Source organism: Sinocyclocheilus anshuiensis, unplaced genomic scaffold (assembly GCF_001515605.1).
Source record: "Sinocyclocheilus anshuiensis isolate Anshui unplaced genomic scaffold, SAMN03320099.WGS_v1.1 scaffold782, whole genome shotgun sequence".
Lineage (NCBI taxonomy): Eukaryota > Metazoa > Chordata > Actinopteri > Cypriniformes > Cyprinidae > Sinocyclocheilus > Sinocyclocheilus anshuiensis.
Genome location: NW_015546111.1, coordinates 504,915 through 524,012, shown reverse-complemented (window position 1 = coordinate 524,012; position 19,098 = coordinate 504,915). Strand labels below are relative to the sequence as shown.

The following is a 19,098-nucleotide window of genomic DNA, read 5'->3' as shown; positions in this document are numbered from 1 at the left end:
TTGTGGTGCTGAAACTACTTTGTTTGGTCTTCCAAAAGAGGACGATATCCGCTTTGTCATGCCTGGAGCTGATCCTGCTGTTTGCTGAGGGAATACAACAGTATGGTAAGGGGCGTAACATTTCCGTCTCACGCTTGAGGTATTCGGCCAATCACAACGCACTGGATAGCTGGCCAATCACAGCACACCTCGCTTTTTCAGACCGATGAGCATTGTAAAAATCGACGCGTTTCAAAAAGGCGGTGCATACAACAATAATGTACAGTATGTGGAAAATAATGTGTTTTTTTAACTTTAAACCGCATAAACACATTTCATTACACCAAATACACAAAATAATGTTCTTTATAGCAGCATCATATGACCCCTTTAAAAAATAAATCTACTTTAATATTTTATGCGAATACTTTTTTTATTATTGTGAGCCGTTTACAATCTGCAATCGTTCTTTTTACATATGTTTTGTTTGTTTGTTTTTTGTAAATAATTAAATAAAAAAGACAAGTTCTATCATTGAAGAAATTTTTTTTTTGTAAGTGAGAATTTTATATATATTGCTACTGCAAAGCATAAAACCGTTTCAAAACAAATATTGAGCACACAGCGGTTGTTGTAGTGGTAACTTTTGGCGTGTTGCAGGCAGAGGTCGCACAGCTGTTGAGCGTGACACGAGGAGGGCGGGGACCCGGAGGAGGGCGCGTCTAAAAGGATCCTCCTCACCTGGAAAAAACTACAGGAATACTTTTACGCCATAGTGAAGGAATGTCGAGGACGCGGTCACAGGATGATTTTTTAAATTAACTAGTCACTATATTCGACCTACACCATGTATACGACGGAACGCAGGCGCATGAGCCTGCACGAGACCAAGAGAAAGGATCCCGTACGAGTTTCAGCTGGAAGTTTATGGCAGGATCCTTTGGCTCTTGAAATCGGCGGCGGGAGTAAAGGCGTAACATCCCCGCGGAGTCGGACCAGGGCTTTATCCGTGATGTATATCGCCGTTGAGGACGGGTCTGTGCCTCAAACTGAGGCGAATCTTTCACTGATATGTCTTACAGAAGCCTGCGCAGACGCGCATGCGGTGCTCAAGAGCATTTCTTTTGAGCGCATCGCGTTGGGCACCACTGAAATTCTGGACACTTTCTACAATGCAGGCAAGTCGTGGCACGTACATATCTGGGATTTTCAGGAATATTTCCAAAGTGCATTTGTAAGCGGTTGTTATTTTAACTCTTGTGTTTAGATGTTGTTGTGGTGGGGATTGATAACACTATCTGCCAGCCTTCTCTGTTTTATCACCTGGGTGTCAGAGAGAGTTTCAGTATGACCAATAATGTCATCCTGTACTGTAACAAACGAGAAGACGATCTTCAGGTTGTGAAGGTGAGAAACACTGCACACAAAAAAACTTCTTTCAGATTCGTAAATTAAAAGGTTGTTTTTAAAACCCACCATGAAGTACACCGGGGCTAGTTGTCACACTTTTTATTCCATTGAATATTTCTCAGTGTTGGTGTATTTTTGAAAGTCCGTTTCTGTATAGACACAAACCTTAAAGCCTTGGCAACAAGGAAAAAAAACCTTTTGAACATTCACAGTGTTATAATGTTTCACATTATTATGAAATGTGTTTTCACTGCACTTTCAAAAAAAAAAAAAAAAAAAAATCAGTTAATTGTTCATACATTGACTTTTTGACAACAATATTATCATGCTATATGAGGTAAATTATCACAGGGGGCCCTTCTGTCTAAACATTAAAACAATTTTGAAATAACTAATAAAACAGCATAAATGGTGACATACACAAATATCATACCATTATTTGGCCAACACAAGGTGTTAATTGTATAAAATTTTATACAAAACGCATTATGTGACTGTTTTTCTTGTCCTGTAATTTTTTCCTACACACTGACCAATCATTTTTAATAATAACAGAAAATATAAACAACATTTTGTAGACCTTTTCTTCAAATATGAAAATAAAAATTGTTCTGAAAACATCAGTTTGATGTTTAAGGTAAATCTTAATTAAATAGTTGACTGAATGTAAGTTTTTTTTATTTTTTTTTTATTGTGTACACGTTTACCAACAGATATTACAAAATATGATGATACTGATATTTTAGGTATGTTTGGATAGTAGAATTTTACAAAAATTTTGCAATTTAAGTTTTTAACTAGATGCTTGAAACTAACATGCAAAAACCACTGCTATATAAAACAAGCATTTGTATAATTGATCTTAGCACTCTAAACATTATAGTTACTGAATGACCGTCTTTGTGACAACCTGCCCCGGTCCTATGTCATATGTGTTTGTTTGGTCTTCTGTATTCTTCATTCTAGGAGCAATGTGGGAGCTACACTTTTATCCCCTACATGGTGTCACCACAAGGTAAAGTATTTGTCTCTGATGCCACACTGATGAGGGGCATCAAAGATTTTCTTCATTCCAGCTTTAAAATCGAATCCCTGCTGACCCCTCTGGTGGATCGACTGGTCAAGTTACTGGAAAGTGTTCACATTCATTCTAGGTAGGAATGATATATATTTTTGTGCTTTTCCTGGAAGTAATTTGCTAAATGTTGCTTTCTTATTGTCTGAATTAACGTTTAACACACTCTTGCCTCAAAGCGAATACCTGCACGAGGCAATCCGCAGGGAGATCCGTCTGGCTCGAGAGCACTTCACTGGACAGGCCCTGAGTCAGGAACTGGGCCGGATCCAGAAGCGTCTGGACTCGGTGGAGCTTCTGAGTCCAGACATTGTTATGAGCCTCCTGCTGTCTTACAGGGACATCCCAGTGAGTTACATATGCACAACACTAAACTTTCAGTTACAAACACAGCCAATATGAATGATAGCATGGATAGCATAGGTGTAGTTAGGGCTGGGCGATAAAATACTAACGATAATTATCGCAATATAATTTTCCTCGATAAAACACTTAGGAGAGTTTGATAAATGTTCGATATGCGCCAAAAGCGGAACGAAACAGCGCTACTCATTTGAAGCACGCCACACGGACCATTTATCCGCTCGGCTCAAAGTTCAAACGGCAGCGCAGAGCGAGCTCACTAGAGCAGATGCGTTCACTCGCTGATAAGCCTCGGTCACATGACCACTAAACAGCGCTGTGAGAACCAGTGCTTGAATTCAGTGAAGAACATAAATGACTCGTTTAAAGCCAGATGAAACAGCGCTGACAAACACGAGAAACACTGTGCGCAACGATAAAGTCAGAAGGCTTTTCAATCTACAAATCCCCATCATTTACCATTGATTTACTGTAGTAACACTAACTGCACTTTGGTATTGTGGCAGAAATATGGGATATTCATATATCATTTTATTATATTATTAATGTAGACATGAATTAAGGGAGTAATGGAATATAATTACAGTATGTCGGTGATTAAGCTATAGCATTTGTGCAATTATACTAAATGTATTTATACTACTGTTTTCCATACAAATACCTAGAAACCATATAGTTACATTTTTACCATGGTATTGAGGTGCTATATGTGTGGTTTTAACTGTGGTTATCATGATCTAAATGAATGCTACTATGGAAGACAATGGTTAATTTTAATAAAACTCAAACAGTTAGAATTGTTCAATTTAACCGTATAAAAATTAGGGTGTTTACAATTTTTACAGATGTTACTGTTTTTGATAATGAATTAACATAAATTTACATCTGCATCCTAACTCAAGCCACTACTACTGTCAACTCAAGCTACTGTCAAATGTGCATTTCTGAGAGACAAAAAAAGTAATATTATTAATATTGCAGCCTGCACTACAAACTGTGCTGAAGATACGCATCATCAAAGTCAGGCAACACAAACCTGTTTCAGGATTTGAAAAAATGTCACTCATTAGAACATTCAGAAACTAAGAAATTAATTTTTCCATTAAGATATTTATTTTAAGGAAAAAAAGACTGTAAAAGTGTAAAGAATTAAAAAATGTGAAGTGTTTGTCATCTTCTGCCCATAAGGAGTATTTAAAACCACAATTAACAGTCTGGTTTCTTCAACATTCACTTGGGGGCAAAAATGTGCCTTTAAACTTGAAAGAAATAAAGATTTGAAATGTATTGTGATAATTACTGATTTCGACTGATATGAAAAATGTTATTGTGATAATTTTTTTGGCCATATCACCCAGCCCTATGTGTAGTCATTATATTATATGAACAGACAGGCTCTTTTGTTATGCATTTGTTGTGCTGTATTCTTTCAATCTTTGCTGGTGAATGCATGTTTGTGGCATAATTTCTCTGTGTGAATGTTTTGATTGTTGCTGTGAGACGCACCTAAATCTGTTTGATTATTAATTAGATCTAGAAATAAGATCTCACCATCCTTGCCATAATAAACCATATAGTAAACATTAAGTTATTGCTTGCTGTTCTTCAAGATATTCATGCCGTGCTTTTTAATTAGATTTTATGAAAATCCTTGTCTACCCAGAGGAATAACTAAGAATATTTGACAATGGTTCTGAAATATTAGAGGTGCCAGCCAAATGTGTGAATAATTAATGGAAATTTAACTCTTGTTTCTCAATGTGATTCAAGGACTACGACGCCATTATAAATCTGGTGGCGACCTTGAATAATTTACCCATGTGCATGGTGACAGCACATCAGAACATCAAGTTTCAGTATATATTTGCACTGAACAGGTAAACTTTGTTTTTTTGAAAATAATACAATACACAAAAACAAACATTTATTTGAGGAAACATATAATATTGTTCCCTACAAAACATTTTGAAATGTGTTTAAAGGAGGAATCACCCTGGCGATCGTGCCAAAGCTTTAAAGCTCATTTTACCCATCGTGGAATCGGGGAGCACTGTGGCCTCAGATGTGTACTGCCTGTGCGGGCGCATCTACAAGGACATGTTCCTGAGTTCAGGCTTCAAAGACACAAACAGCAGAGATCAAGCTTGTTACTGGTGAGTCATTACAAATTACCCTCTCGATCGACAGAGCCGCCACAAGACTGTTGATCTTTACATTTATTGCACACATTTATAAACATCCACTTCACTGTATAGTGCTATGGTAGGACAGCATCTGATCTGAAATAATGCAAATAATAGTTAATAACTTCCAAAAACTGGTCAGTATTTTTGTCTTGCTTTCCAGTACAAATATGCAAATAAGCTTAAAGTTACATTTAATTAAAAAAAAAAATTATAAGATATTAAAGGGGTCATGAACTGAGAAATCAAAATTCCCTTGATCTTTTGACAGATAAAAGGACATTGTACTATAAAAACTAAAATAAGTTTCAGAATTCAAAACTTTCTTGTTAGTCTAAAAATATTATATTGGAGCCAATCTGCCAAAACAGCAGGTTGTGGAATGTGCCACTTTATGACGTAATAGTGTGGCTGAACCCCGCCTCCGCAGGAGAAGATCAACGCCTGCTTGTACATCACTGCCTGTTTAGCCCCGCCCACCGATTTGCCTGGAGTATTTATGCGTTTTTAACCTAAATCACTGCAGCGTCCATCTATGAAGGATGTAGGCTGTCAAACATACACAACTGTTAGCCAATCAAAGCAGTGGGCGTTTACTTCAGATTCTACAATCTGCCACGCCTATTCAAACAGAGCGTTGAAGGGTGTCAAAACAGGACAGAAATTAGCTTATTACTTCTAAATTATGATGTTTTTTGATGTAAAAATTTTGATAACATTATAAGTAGACCTCAAAGAATAGTACAAAATAATTAAAAAAGGCAGTTCATGACCTCTTTAAGACTTGTTGTCAGAGAATATATATTTGTCCTGTTATCAAATAATTAATTTTTGAATAATTAATTAATTGTTTTATGCATAGACATCACTAAAATTAGTAAATTTATGCTTTAAACAAGAAAAAAAAACATTTCCACAATGGGGTAAGAAAATAGAATTTGAATAATAAAAGTAAAAACATTTGTTTTTAATATAAACCTTACTAAATTTTGTAGATTTATGCTTCAAACAAACAAATAACAAACATGTCCACAAATGGGTGAGAAAATAAAAATGTAATAATAAAAGAAACAAACTTTTTATATATATTTTTATTTTATTTTTTTTAAATTTTTTATTTATATAAACCTTACTAAATGTCATAGATTTATGCTTTCAACAAACAAACAAACAAAAAATTTAAAAAAATGGGCAATGGGCTAAGAAAAATAAATTAATTCCCTAATATATTCCCTGAGACAAAAAAAAAAACAAAACAAAACAAATTCAATACAGTTTTGCCTCTCAGGTGAATTTGTCTGGTTTAAATTGTGTAAATATTTTTTTTTTTTCTAAAATGAGAGAAAATAATTTTTAATAAAATTGTAATAACTTTTTTATTTATTTTTTATTGCAAATTGGATTACTTTGGTTCAAGCAGAGATGCAATCATGCTATGTTTAGGTGTTTGTGGTAATGCTAATTTCTCTAATATTCCTTTTACAGTAATGTGATGTTTTGTTTTTCTACCCTTATGTTTGTCCTGCAGGTATGGCAAGGCCTTCAAGACTGAACCAACTTTGCATTCCGGAATCAATAACGTTGTGCTCCTGATAGCTGCTGGGCATGATTTCGACACCTCTATTGAACTGCGGAAAATCGGTGTGTTTTTGTGTCCTCATTTAGATTCACTGCTCTGGTTGTGAGCACTTTAAACCGTGAGATGGGTCATGGTTTGGTCTACATGTCATGTACAGTAGTGTTTTGTTGGCCATTGCATTGATTTTTCTGTATAGCAGGCTACTGTATAGAAACTGATATTTAGTGGCCTACTTGTATGATCCAGATGCTTTGAGCATTGAACATGAATGCGTGATGACGCAAAGTATGAGTATAAAGAATGTAAGAAAGAAACCGTTTGAGGTGGTTAAACAGGTGTTGCCTTGCTTTCACACTTTACATGCATGTCTCCTGCTTTTCATGCATTTCATACGAAACAGATGCCTATACTGAGGCAGATAGAGTTTTAATTCATTATTGAGTTATGGTGTTATTTGTGCGTTGTGCAGGTGTCACACTCAGTAGCCTGCTGGGTAGGAAAGGCAGTCTAGAAAAGATGCAGGACTACTGGGATGTGGGTTTTTATCTGGGGGCTGGAATCTTGGCCAATGAGCAAAAGAAAGTCATAGAAGCTTCCGAGAAACTCTACAGGCTCAAAGCACCAATGTGGTGAGTAAAGAAAGTGAATAATTATTCATGTTTATTTTGGTTTGTTTAGGTAGTATGAAGTTAAAGCTCTTTCATGTTTAAATTTAAGTTATTCTCATTAATGAAAATGATTAAAATAATCATTAATAATAATCATTAATTTAAAAAAATCAATATTTATGTTCAATATTTAAATAAAATAAAAATAAATTTTTACTCCGTGAAAACTTAGTGAGTTTCTAAATTAATTTAAAACTTTTAAAGCCCTAATTTTCATTTTCAAAACCATAATACAAGAAAAGAAGGGCCTCTCAAGTCATTATTTAATTTTTAATTTAGTTAATTACTCAATATTCAGATTAAATAATCAATACATTGCGTGAGAAATGTAATATAATGTAATATAAATATAATATAAATGAGAAATTAAATATAATTGAAAAGGAATTGGATAACTGACGGATGAACGCATTAAGGCACATTAACTGTAGTAGCAGACATTAAGGTGGTACTTCAAGTTTAAATTGGTCATGAATGATTGTGTTATATTAATTTTCAAATATTTTTTACAATTATTAAAACACTAACTGACAACCCTAAATAAAACGTAGTATTTACTGCAAGGTGATTTCTCTGTCAAAATAGGTATGTTGCATCCATCATGGAGACATATATACTGTACAAGCAGTTTGCCAAACCTCGAGATGTCAGTCATCCTAAACGGGAAACTGTGGAATTTTGGATGGAGTTAATGGTGCAGGCATGCAAACCTACCGTTTCCACAGCGCGCTGCCCGGTAAGACTGATTCTTTTCTCCTTTCTCTTCAGTACAACCTTATTCTACTACACAAAAGACAGCTTATTTCACTTTGCTTCAGAAACAATTAAAGGAAAGGCCAAAAGGTGGAGAAATAAACAGACCCAAAATATATCTTTTTTTTTTTAGGTTCTGATTCTGGAGCCCACTAAAGTCTTCCAACCTAGTATAATAAGCGTAAGTGAGGAAGATGACAGCCGTACGGTGCAGCTGAGACACGTCACACCACTCGAGGTAAACACCCTTGACCCTTGATGCTTTTTGCACACGGCTTTCAGGACTAATTGTGCAGGCTGCAGTGTGTTGTCACACAGTGGAGTTTCCATGTTATTAAATAATTTATGTGATAGATAGATAGGCATCACTTAACATGACGGAGGGCAGTATGATCCGATGCTTTATGCTGTAAAATTCAACATTGTGTACATGTCTGTGGGAGTGTAATGTGTTATATTTGGCTTTCCCAGAAAGGTCTTCATGAGTGGACTTTCCCAGCATCTGCGATTCGTGGAGTAAGGTACTGTGTGCTTATGGGAACACTGCCATTTCCACATTTTTTCCCCCTGTTTTCCATTTCCAAGCTTGCAGCAGTTTATAGTCCCACTAGGGCTGCTCTGTTTTGGCCACAGCCCAGCGATTTTCTCTGAATAGGTCTTTTTTTGAAACTTCTTCACTTGTTGCTTGACCTAGTTGACACCTGTTATCCTATTTCCAGCTTTTAAGCTACAGTATAGGTCAGTGTCTCTTTCTGTTGCAAAACAAATGACACTAGATGTTAATATTTAAAGACAGATTGACCCCTAGTTAAAAATACTTTCATTTTTGGATAAATAAAGGGATTTGTATTCCTGGTAGAATTAGTATTTCTTATAAATTTTTTTTATTTAGTATAATATTTGTGTTTGAAAAAGTATCTTATGTGATAGAGCAAAAGTACTGTGCACCAAAAACGTCATTTTATTTACAAATTTAAAAACAGCCCACAGATCTTCTGAGTTTTAGGACTACAAACTGAATTGCTCTTTTTTGGATCAGTTTCAAATAGTGTAAAAGGGCTTAACTCATTATCTTTGATGTTTTATTTTTTGGCTTGTGATTGAGAATCCCTGTTATTCCACTCTTGCAGCATCTCCAAGTTTGACGAGCGGAGCTGCTTCTTGTATGTCCTGTACAATTCCGATGATTTCCAGTTGTACTTTCCCAGCGATCTTCATTGTAAAGGGTGAGCTCCTCCCATCGACACATTGCTTAAACACGCTGCCAAGGACAACATGAGGGAAGAGCTCCAATGTCATGATTGTTTTGACAGAGAATGAACTCGTAAAAGATTATGTTCTGTGAATTAGTTTTAAGAATAATCTGATATTTTAATAGTGTTCAGTTCAGAGGTGCTCTAGGCTATACACTGAGCCTTTAAAATGCATGCCATATTACTTTCCGTTCTGTTGTATCAGGTTCAGGAAGTCACATTTGACCTAATTTTATGAACTTGTTATTCTTCCAATGTAATTAAGCTATTGTGTAATGGCAAAATGATTAAAGGGGTCATACACATTTGGGCACATTATGCAAATATTCCCACATAGTGAGGTAGATATGTGGGGGCGTGTTAGAACGAGCCGTTTTAGGGGGGGTGTGGCAGAGTCATAACTTTGATAAAGAATATCTCTTTGGTTTTGAGACTATAGTCTTTGCAGCTTCAGGGATCTTATCTATTCACGAAAAAGCTTGTAACACTCCAAAGAGAAAGGAAAACTTGAAATCGCATCATATGACCCCTTTAAGTGTAAGTGCATTTGAACATCATAAAGAAATCATAAGAAAATGCTTTACTGAAATATCATGTCACAATGAAAGATTTTTCCATTTAACATATTCTCAAACCCTATCATTTGTGTGTTGCTTGTCAGGTTCTGTGATTTGGTGAATTCTCTATTGCATCACACAGAAAGTCCCGTGGAAGATTCCAGTCCAATCAGGGGAGGGGAAGGAGATTTAGAGGTGAGAGAAGTCACCATGAATATCATCTCGTTGTTTGTCCAGGCTAGTATCCATGTTCAGCATGAGTGAAAATGTGTACTTGGTTGATTATGCAGCTATTTCAATCTTATGCTTGATATACAACCCTTAAAATGACATCCGCTGATGTAGACTCATGGTAGAATTGGATGATATTATTGAGTTGCATAAACCTGAATTTGACACAATCTGTACTGTATCTGTAACTGCTATAGAAATAATGGTGACTTGTCATTTTATGGCCAAATAGTTCCCGTCAATGGGAATCATTCCAAATGAAGCTTTCCATTGAATACTGTGAATATGGTACCACTATATGACAGGCTGTACCATAATGCAACTGTGATGTTTTCTGCCTCTTTTACTATCTTTAGTATTTCCATAACTCCACATTCAAACCTACTTCCTGCTATCACGTGTTTGTTTGTTTTTTAACAAGCATGGGAATACAGTGTTCTTTTAACTTAAATTTTTGCTTCATCTTTAATCATTGCTTACTTAAATGTCAAATATTTCATAAAACATACATTACTGTTCAGAAGTTTGTGGTTGGTTGGTATGATTTTTTAAAGGGGTCATATGATGCGATTTCAATTTTTCCTTTCTCTTTGAAGTGATACACGCTCACTCAAGCCCGCCGTGTGTGACACTGTGTTTCGTTGTGAAAACGAAACTACTTTGTTTGGCCTTCCAAAAGAGGACACGACTAGAAATCAGTTTGAATAAAGTTGTATTTACAACACTGTTCCAGAACAGTTAAATCCAAATATTCAGATGTGTGCAGCACATTTTACGGAGGACTGTTTCCTGATCCTGGTAGAGTAGACTACAATGCCGGCTGTTCTGACTCACAGACTGTAAGTACGTTTTTCTATATTAAAGAATTTCCCACTGACTATTCAAACGCGAGTTTTGAGCAGTGAGTAGCGCTTGTTGTTTGTAATTTCTCTGATCACAAATGCAGACATGGTTTTATGTTTACGCGGCGCGATGCAATGCGTAAAAAGACAGTATATGTCATTATAATCCGTAATTATGTCCCCACTGGATGCAACAAATGCCTAGTTTATAATGGGTTTTAATGAGCACACCTCGCTTTTCAGACTGATGAGCTTTGTAAAAATCGATGCGTTTCAGAAAGGCGGGGCATAGAGGAGAAAGTATAATGTACAGTATGTGGAAAATAATGTTTTTTTTTTAAACCTTAAACCGCATAAACACATTTCATTACACCAAATACACCAAATAATGTTCTTTTTAGCAACATCATATGACCCCTTTAAAAATGTTTTTGAAAGAGATCTTGTACAATCACCAAGGCTAAATTTGTTTGATGGAAAACAGAAATCTTTTGTAGCATCATAAATGTCTTTGCTGTCACTTTTGATTAATTTAACGCAACCTTGATTAAAAGTAACAATTTCTTAAAAAAAAAATGTTTCAGTACATTTATGAGAGGAATGAGAATGGAGACAAGGTGGTGCTGGGGAAAGGAACCTATGGAGTGGTGTACGCTGGACGGGACCTCAGCAATCAAGTGCGCATCGCAATCAAAGAGATCCCAGAGAAGGACTGCACGTATGAACTTGTTTTCCATTGCTTTAATTTTTTCCAGTGGAATGCATACTTTAGGATGTGTTTCTTATCAATTTAGCTGCAAGTTTGTTGTTGTATTATGAAGAATCAAATAAAAGAAGATAAAATAACTTTATTTTACAATGTACATTGAAAATATAGTATAAGTTTCACAACTCTTGAAACATGTCCAGTTTTGCCACACAAAATTACTATAATATGGAAAAATATTGATAAAATATAATAATGATTTCATATATTAAACAGTGAACATGTATTAATAAATAAAAAATTAAAAAAAAGTAAAGTCATGTATAATATGAGCTTTGTATTTAATCTTTAAAAGAAGTTTTAGGTCATTTCTGAACTGTGTATACATTGTTGATCTGCTTCAGTAGAAATCCAGCGTTTGGATTTCTGACCATGTTCAAAGGTCACCACAGCCCAGTGATGTTTGTCCGCAGGACTGATGCTTGTTTAAACTGTCCTCCCATGGACAGTTAGCAGATGTAGACCTCTCCATGTGATCCAAGTCTTGTGCTTAACTGTTTTAACCAAATATGCTCATAAAACCCTTATGATTGTGGTCAGAACTGCATAGCTTAGATGATCATAATAATATTTACTTTTTGTCTTCCATCTTGGTCTCTATTCTTTTTCTTGTTCTGGGTTTTAGCTACTCTCAGCCGCTCCATGAGGAGATTGCCTTACACAAGAGGCTGAAGCACAGGAATATTGTTCAGTATTTGGGATCAGTCAGTGAGGATGGCTTCATCAAGATCTTCATGGAGGAAGTTCCTGGAGGTGTGGCTTGCTTTGCTCATTGTTGTCATCAACTTTTAACTTTTCCATTTTGATGACATGGGGACATGTTGATTTTCGCAAAGTCTGTTGGGAAATCCTTGGTTCTAAGGAAGGATGTGTTTGTGTGTAATGTTCATGTGCGGGAAGATCTCCAGCTGTGAGCGTAATTGAAATGCGCTATACTGAACAGCACAAACCGGTAGAGGGAGTTATTTATGAGTCAGTGACGTAACACTCATTGATGTGTTTGGTCCTACACCTCTTATATGATGACTAAACATAGACTATCCTGAGTCATGAAAAAAAAGTTGAGCAGTTTGTAGAGAAGTAGTTCCTTTAAAATATTTTTAATATTTGACCAGCTTTTGTTTGCCAAGATTCAGGAATCCATTTTGTTGTAATGTGACAAAAATGTTAGAAAACAGGAGATTAAATCACTCTAGACTTTAGTGGCAAGATCAGTATACCTCTTAAAAATGACAAAAAAATCGAATTTTACATGTTCAATTTGACAGATGGTAAAACCCTTCTAAACCTAAATGTATTCATGATTAAAAATTCATAAAAATTCATATTTGAATCATATTAAGAAAAAAAATGAAATGAAATAAAATAAAAAAAATAGTTTCACCTTGATAAATACTGTAAGATGTGCACACTCACGTGAACTCAAAGGAAATGTTTTGCTTTTTATGTTGATTTCGTTCAAAAGTTATTTTTTTTCTCTTATTCTCTCCAGGGCTGCATTTACAGTATGTATATGTAGTGTATATATTTTATGTGATGTATTCCTGTGATCGCAAAACGTAATTTTCAGCAGCCATTTTTCCAGTCTTCAGTGTCAACGTGATCCTTCAGAAATTATTCCAATATGCTGAATTAGTGTTCATGAAACATTTTTTATTATTATCAGTTAAAAACAATTGTGCTGCTTAAAATTTTTGTGAAAACTGTGATACATTTTTTCCCAGGATTTGTTTTCAAAATCAAAAGAACAACATTTATTTGAATTTTTGAAGTGTTATAAATGTTTTTGCTGGCCCTTTTTGATTTGTTTAATGTGTCCTTGTTGAATAAAAGTATCTTTCTTTCAAATACATTTTTTTTTTTAGAATGGTAGTTTTTACATTAAATTTTTTAATTTTAAGTAATTTAACCTTAGATTGTAGAGCATTGTATTAAATCAGCATGAATACAAAGATTGTAATTTAAGAATGTTGATGTGTTTTAGATGTTTCAAAACAATTTCATGATCTCTTCTGTTATCTATTCTATTCATTATGGTCATTCTTAAATTATTTTACTGATATTTTATATTTATTTATGTGCATGTGGATACACGGTGTATAATTTTAAAGTGTATTCACTTGTTTTTTCTTCCTTCACAGGAAGTTTGTCCTCTCTCTTACGATCAAAGTGGGGGCCTCTTAAAGATAATGAGGCGACCATTGTCTTCTATACCAAGCAGATTCTGGAAGGGCTGAAATATCTCCATGATAATCAGATCGTCCATCGAGATATTAAGGTATGAATACATCACAGTGCTGTCATTGCTTTCAGACTATCTGTCAGAAAATTTCAGCTGCAATTTTTTTTCGTCACATGCCATTACTTTTCATTTCACCAGGGTGATAATGTTTTGATAAATACATACAGCGGATTGCTCAAGATATCAGATTTTGGCACTTCTAAGAGACTAGCAGGAATCAATCCATGTACAGAGACGTTCACAGGTCAGTCTTCTAGCACATACTTCTCACATTACATTATGTACTCTTGCATGTTTGCTTTTCAGACTCTTCCTGATTCATTCATCCACAGGCACTCTGCAGTATATGGCTCCAGAGATTATTGACCAAGGTCTTCGTGGCTACGGAAAACCGGCTGATATCTGGTCTTTGGGTTGCACCATCATAGAAATGGCTACAGGGAAGCCACCCTTTCATGAGCTGGGAAGTCCTCAAGCGGCCATGTTTAAGGTGCTGCAGGTTTTTGAAGCAGGAATCTGAGTGTTATTTTAAGACGATGGTTATATAACAATGTTAAATGAACTGTGAAGTTGATTTACATTCCATTCTCACATTCCCAGTTGACTTCATGCTCATTGCATATTAGAGTCACGGTTAGGCCAGAAAAATACTAGAATGCAAGAGGAAGACAGTTTATACTAATGTCTGCTATAGTGCCAATTGTGGAAAAGACTGGCGCTGTAAAACTGCTGATGTTATAAATTGCTTTCTGGTATGTTTTTGTAGCTAAAAGTGTTTGTGTTTGCATACTTGCTTGTGTTTCAAGCCTAAATGTGAATATCTCTTACAAAGAATCCCATCAGGTTTACTGATTAACTGTCCTCCTGCAGGTGGGCATGTTTAAGATCCACCCCACAGTGCCAGAGTGCATGTCAGAGGAAGCTAAAGGCTTCATCATATGCTGCTTTGAACCCAATCCAGACAAAAGAGCCACAGCTTCAGAGCTCCTAAAGAACAGCATTCTGAAGGGCAGTCCCAGGAAGAGGGCAAAGCCTCAGTCTGACAACACTCTGAAAGAACCTGCCGGTAAGCTTGTAGAACCACATCCATAAATCCTTGAACTCTTAACACTTTAAAACCAACAGCTTTAATTGGGTGTTACTTCAGCTTTGGCCACTTTATTTATTTATTTATTTATTTGACTTAAAAAATAACAATAAACACTTTTAAAATGCTTTTTACACTCACTTTTTTTGTTCCACTGGTCCAGCAATGCATATACATATTACTGGAGAAATTTGTTTTTATTTACTAATTCATTCATTTATTTATTTACTTATTCATTTATTAATAGTATTATTATTTATTTTTATAATTTAATTATTTATTTACATATTTCATAAGTTATTTATTTATAAAATTACTTAATTATTTTATCATTACATGATTTTATTTATTTTTTTAAATTTGTATTATTTGTATTTGTATTTATTATTTTATTATTTGGATGTATTTTCATTTATTTGTATTTATTTCATTCATTTATAATTAAATATTTTGAAATTGTTATTATTTATTTTTCGATTGAATTATTTGTATTTTTGTCTGGGGAAAAAAAATATTTGTCCACCACTGACCACCAATATAAAGCATTTTTATATGGATTTTTGCCGTTTTTATATGATCTTCATATAGCAAAAAAAAAAAATGTAATCTCAATAATAACCCCTGAAAATTAACACCAGGACATGAAAATGCTGAAGTTGAAGAAACACCCACTTATGAATAATGACATATACATTAAAGTAATTTGACATTGAATTAATTATTGGATATTTGATTTTGAGTTTATTTGGGCATCCTGTTGTAGGAGACTTTCACAGGAGCATGTCTGTACCCATTGCATTGCGTGTGGAGAACGCAGATGCTGAACACAATGAATTGTCCTCTTCTTTTGATCTGAGAAGGACCACTCCTGCCTTCAAAGGAAATGACATGGCTGAAAGTCCACCCAGTTCCAGTGGCTTTTTGGCGTGAGACTATGCATCAGATCCCAGATGATTGGAATTATGTATTGTGAAACATACTTCCAGCACCTGAAATCTTTTATTTGCCTTCATGGTGTTTGTATTTTCTGTTGATAGAGTGCCAGATGAGCCTCAAGCGGACATGACCACAAGCCCAGCCGGTTCTGGAGAGAATCTAGGTCTGTTCATGCTGAGAAAGGACAGCGAACGGAGGGATACGCTACATAGGATCCTTACGGAGTACATCAGTCTTGTAGTTCTGAACATTCAGGAAATGCTGCCGCAGGTACATTCTCACACTATTGTGTCACCTGAGATGTCTGATGTGGAATGGTGTCACACCACCAGTAGGGTTGTGACGGTGAGGAAATTTTCCCACCGGTTAATCGACGTGTGACAACACCGGTAATACCGGTATCACCGTGGAGGCGTTCCCTCTTTTTCTAGCTTTCCTTCGCTTTTAAATAACTTGTAAAAGCGGTATGCGCATTTTACCTTCACTTTGAAATAGCGGCAATTCGACGTAAAGCAATTGTTCGTTTTTAGTTCGTTTGAATTTTTCCTCGCTTTCCGTCGCTTTTAAATAGCTTAAAAGTGCAGTGCGCATTTTACTTTCACTTTTGAATTAGCGGCAGTTAGGCGTCATTTGCTTGAATGCAACAACAAAATACAACGTCAAAACTCACTTTAGCGTATATATAAAACAGAGAACTGTTATTAACAAAACAAAAACACCATGCTATAGGGCAGGCTATGCCTAGTATAAAATAACAAATAACTTGCATAAAGTTTAAATAGGTATACAAAATTGGAAATAGGCTAAGTAAACATGTATAATATATAACCAAATAAATAAGAAACGTAGAATGTTTATTAGCAAAACGAATGTCAAATAAAATAAATAAATGACAGTTTAAATAAAGTAAAAATCAGCAAACAATGTGGAACTAATTAAATAAGAAACTAATGTTTAAAAAAAACTTCCAAAATCACCTTAGATAAACGGCAAAAGTCAACAGGCTTTTCAAAATCCAAAATATTGCCAAACAGGCGCTTTTGCATTTTGTTTCGAAACGAAATAATCCGCGATCGTCTTGTCTGTCTCACCTCACTCTTCTTGTCAGTCAGCTCGACTCACTCTCCTCACTGGAGAAATTAAATCTGATCTGTGATGCGACTGTCGTTCGGCACGCTGCATTGAGCAGCCGCGTTCAGTTTTTAATTGTAGTATCTGTTCTTTTACTGAACTAAATGATTTTTATTTCTATAAAAAATCTAAACGACGGTGGGGGTCAGTGACGCGGTGGGCATGTGACGTAACCGGTGTTGCGGCTTAACACCGGTATCACCGTCGGCACCGTCTATCGCGGCAAGCCTAACCACCAGTGCCCTTTCTTAAATGCTTGAATGATTCTGAATTTAGGCGTGTGTGAAGATTTGCTATTTATTCCATCTCGCAGGCGGAGGAGCCGTGCATCACCTCAGATCACATTAGCGAGCTGATTGGCTGCCTCCGAGAGAACATCCGCTCTCCAGACAGAAGGCAACTGACTAACAGCCTCCTGACTTTGCGCTCCAGCCTGCTGAACTCCTCTGTGCCGCTCAGCAGCCTGCAGGCGGTGCTCTTTAGCTTCCAGGATGCAGTATGTTCTTTTTTTTTGTATACATTTCTTTATTTTTCTTTACAAGTTTTAAAAAGAAAAAAAAGATTTGTACATATATTTGTGCATTTATTTATTTACTCATATATCTTCATAATATTGAATGTATATGTGACTCTTGTGTTTGTAGGTCAAAAAGGTCCTGAGGAAACAGCAAATAAAACCTCACTGGATGTTTGCTTTGGACAACTTGCTGAGGCAGGCTGTACAAGATGCTATCACGGTTCTGCTCCCAGGTGCATAAAGGACACCGTTTCAATTAAAACAGTGATCCCATATGCTTTTATTGCTTCACTGAATCTTCTGTTACTTGCATATCTTCATTGCCATCCCTCAAAATCCCTTTTCAGAGCTCAAGCTTCAGCTACAGTCGTCGTTTGAAAATGAGGAGAATTCTCCAGAAACCGAGCAGCCCATGGAGGCAGATTCTCAATCCACCGTCACCACCATCGCAAAGAACAAAGAGGAACTGTGTATCAATCAGAATTCTGAAGAGGGTCACGCCAAATGCAACAGTCTGCCCAGTGACCTCATCTCCAGCCCCTCTTCACTTGCAAAAGAGTTATCAGAACTTCGACTTGAGTCCAGGAGGTATTGAAAACTAGCTTTTGAAGTGTTTAATGCATAAAATACTTACATAATGTACACTACCATTCAAAATTTTGGGTCAGTATTTTATTTTATTTCTTTGTTTATATAATTATTATTATTATTATTATTATTAATTATTATATAAAATAATAATTTTATTCAGCAAGGATGCAAATTCATCCAGGTGGATGCTGCACACTGGTGGTGGATGAGGAGATACCCCCTGACAATGTAAAGCGCTTTGAGTGCCTAGAAAAGCGCTATATAAGAAGACAGGAGTAATAGCTGCTGAAATGTGAATTATGTTTTAAAATATATTAAAATTGAAAAGAGTTCTTTTGAATTGAAAAATATATTATTTGTAATAATATTTCCCAACATTACTGTTGTTACTGAATTTTTAATCAAATGTATGGAGCCAGCATAAAAGATACTTCTATAAAAAATAAAAATAAAAACTTTTGAATGGTAGTGTATATATTCGTATGCATATGTGTGTAGATACAGTTGTGCACATAAGTTTACATACCCCTTGCAGAATATGCAAAATGTTCATAATTTTAACAAAATAAGAGGGATCATGAAAATTGCATGTTATTTTTTATTTAGTACTGTCTTGAAAAAGCTATTTCACATAACAGATGTTTATATATACTCCACAAGACAAAATAATAACTGAATTTGTAAAAATGACCCCGTTCAGAAGTTTACATGCATAAATCTTAATACTGTGTGTCATTTCCTGGATAATCCATGACTGTTTTTATGTTTTGTGATCGTTGTTCACAAGTCCGTTGTTGGTCCTGAGCAGTTCAACAAGAACTGTTGTTCTTCAGAAAAATCCTCCAGCTCCTGCACATTCTTTGGTTTTCCAGCATCTTCTGCATATCTGAACCCTTTCCAACAGTGACTGTATGATTTTGAGATCCATCTTTTCA

The 19,098-nt window shown here is 35.5% G+C and overlaps 1 protein-coding gene across 2 annotated transcripts in view; it reads left to right on the top strand.

The window, feature by feature from the left end:
• The first annotated feature begins 725 nt into the window (after positions 1 to 725).
• The window catches only part of LOC107700717 (mitogen-activated protein kinase kinase kinase 5-like), a 23,469-nt gene continuing 5,096 nt past the window's right edge, over positions 726 to 19,098 (top strand). For both annotated transcript variants that reach the window (XM_016502478.1, XM_016502477.1), the window contains exons 1-24: positions 726 to 1,157; positions 1,247 to 1,386; positions 2,356 to 2,543; positions 2,644 to 2,812; positions 4,598 to 4,704; positions 4,810 to 4,980; positions 6,539 to 6,651; positions 7,059 to 7,218; positions 7,843 to 7,993; positions 8,144 to 8,248; positions 8,482 to 8,531; positions 9,141 to 9,236; positions 9,925 to 10,015; positions 11,478 to 11,611; positions 12,285 to 12,412; positions 13,801 to 13,937; positions 14,040 to 14,145; positions 14,234 to 14,391; positions 14,772 to 14,967; positions 15,752 to 15,914; positions 16,026 to 16,194; positions 17,369 to 17,551; positions 17,700 to 17,805; positions 17,920 to 18,160. In XM_016502478.1, the coding sequence (XP_016357964.1) occupies positions 827 to 1,157; positions 1,247 to 1,386; positions 2,356 to 2,543; positions 2,644 to 2,812; positions 4,598 to 4,704; positions 4,810 to 4,980; positions 6,539 to 6,651; positions 7,059 to 7,218; positions 7,843 to 7,993; positions 8,144 to 8,248; positions 8,482 to 8,531; positions 9,141 to 9,236; positions 9,925 to 10,015; positions 11,478 to 11,611; positions 12,285 to 12,412; positions 13,801 to 13,937; positions 14,040 to 14,145; positions 14,234 to 14,391; positions 14,772 to 14,967; positions 15,752 to 15,914; positions 16,026 to 16,194; positions 17,369 to 17,551; positions 17,700 to 17,805; positions 17,920 to 18,160 (3,593 nt within the window). In that variant the 5' untranslated portion in view covers positions 726 to 826. The remainder of the gene's footprint in view (positions 1,158 to 1,246; positions 1,387 to 2,355; positions 2,544 to 2,643; positions 2,813 to 4,597; positions 4,705 to 4,809; positions 4,981 to 6,538; positions 6,652 to 7,058; positions 7,219 to 7,842; positions 7,994 to 8,143; positions 8,249 to 8,481; positions 8,532 to 9,140; positions 9,237 to 9,924; positions 10,016 to 11,477; positions 11,612 to 12,284; positions 12,413 to 13,800; positions 13,938 to 14,039; positions 14,146 to 14,233; positions 14,392 to 14,771; positions 14,968 to 15,751; positions 15,915 to 16,025; positions 16,195 to 17,368; positions 17,552 to 17,699; positions 17,806 to 17,919; positions 18,161 to 19,098) is intronic.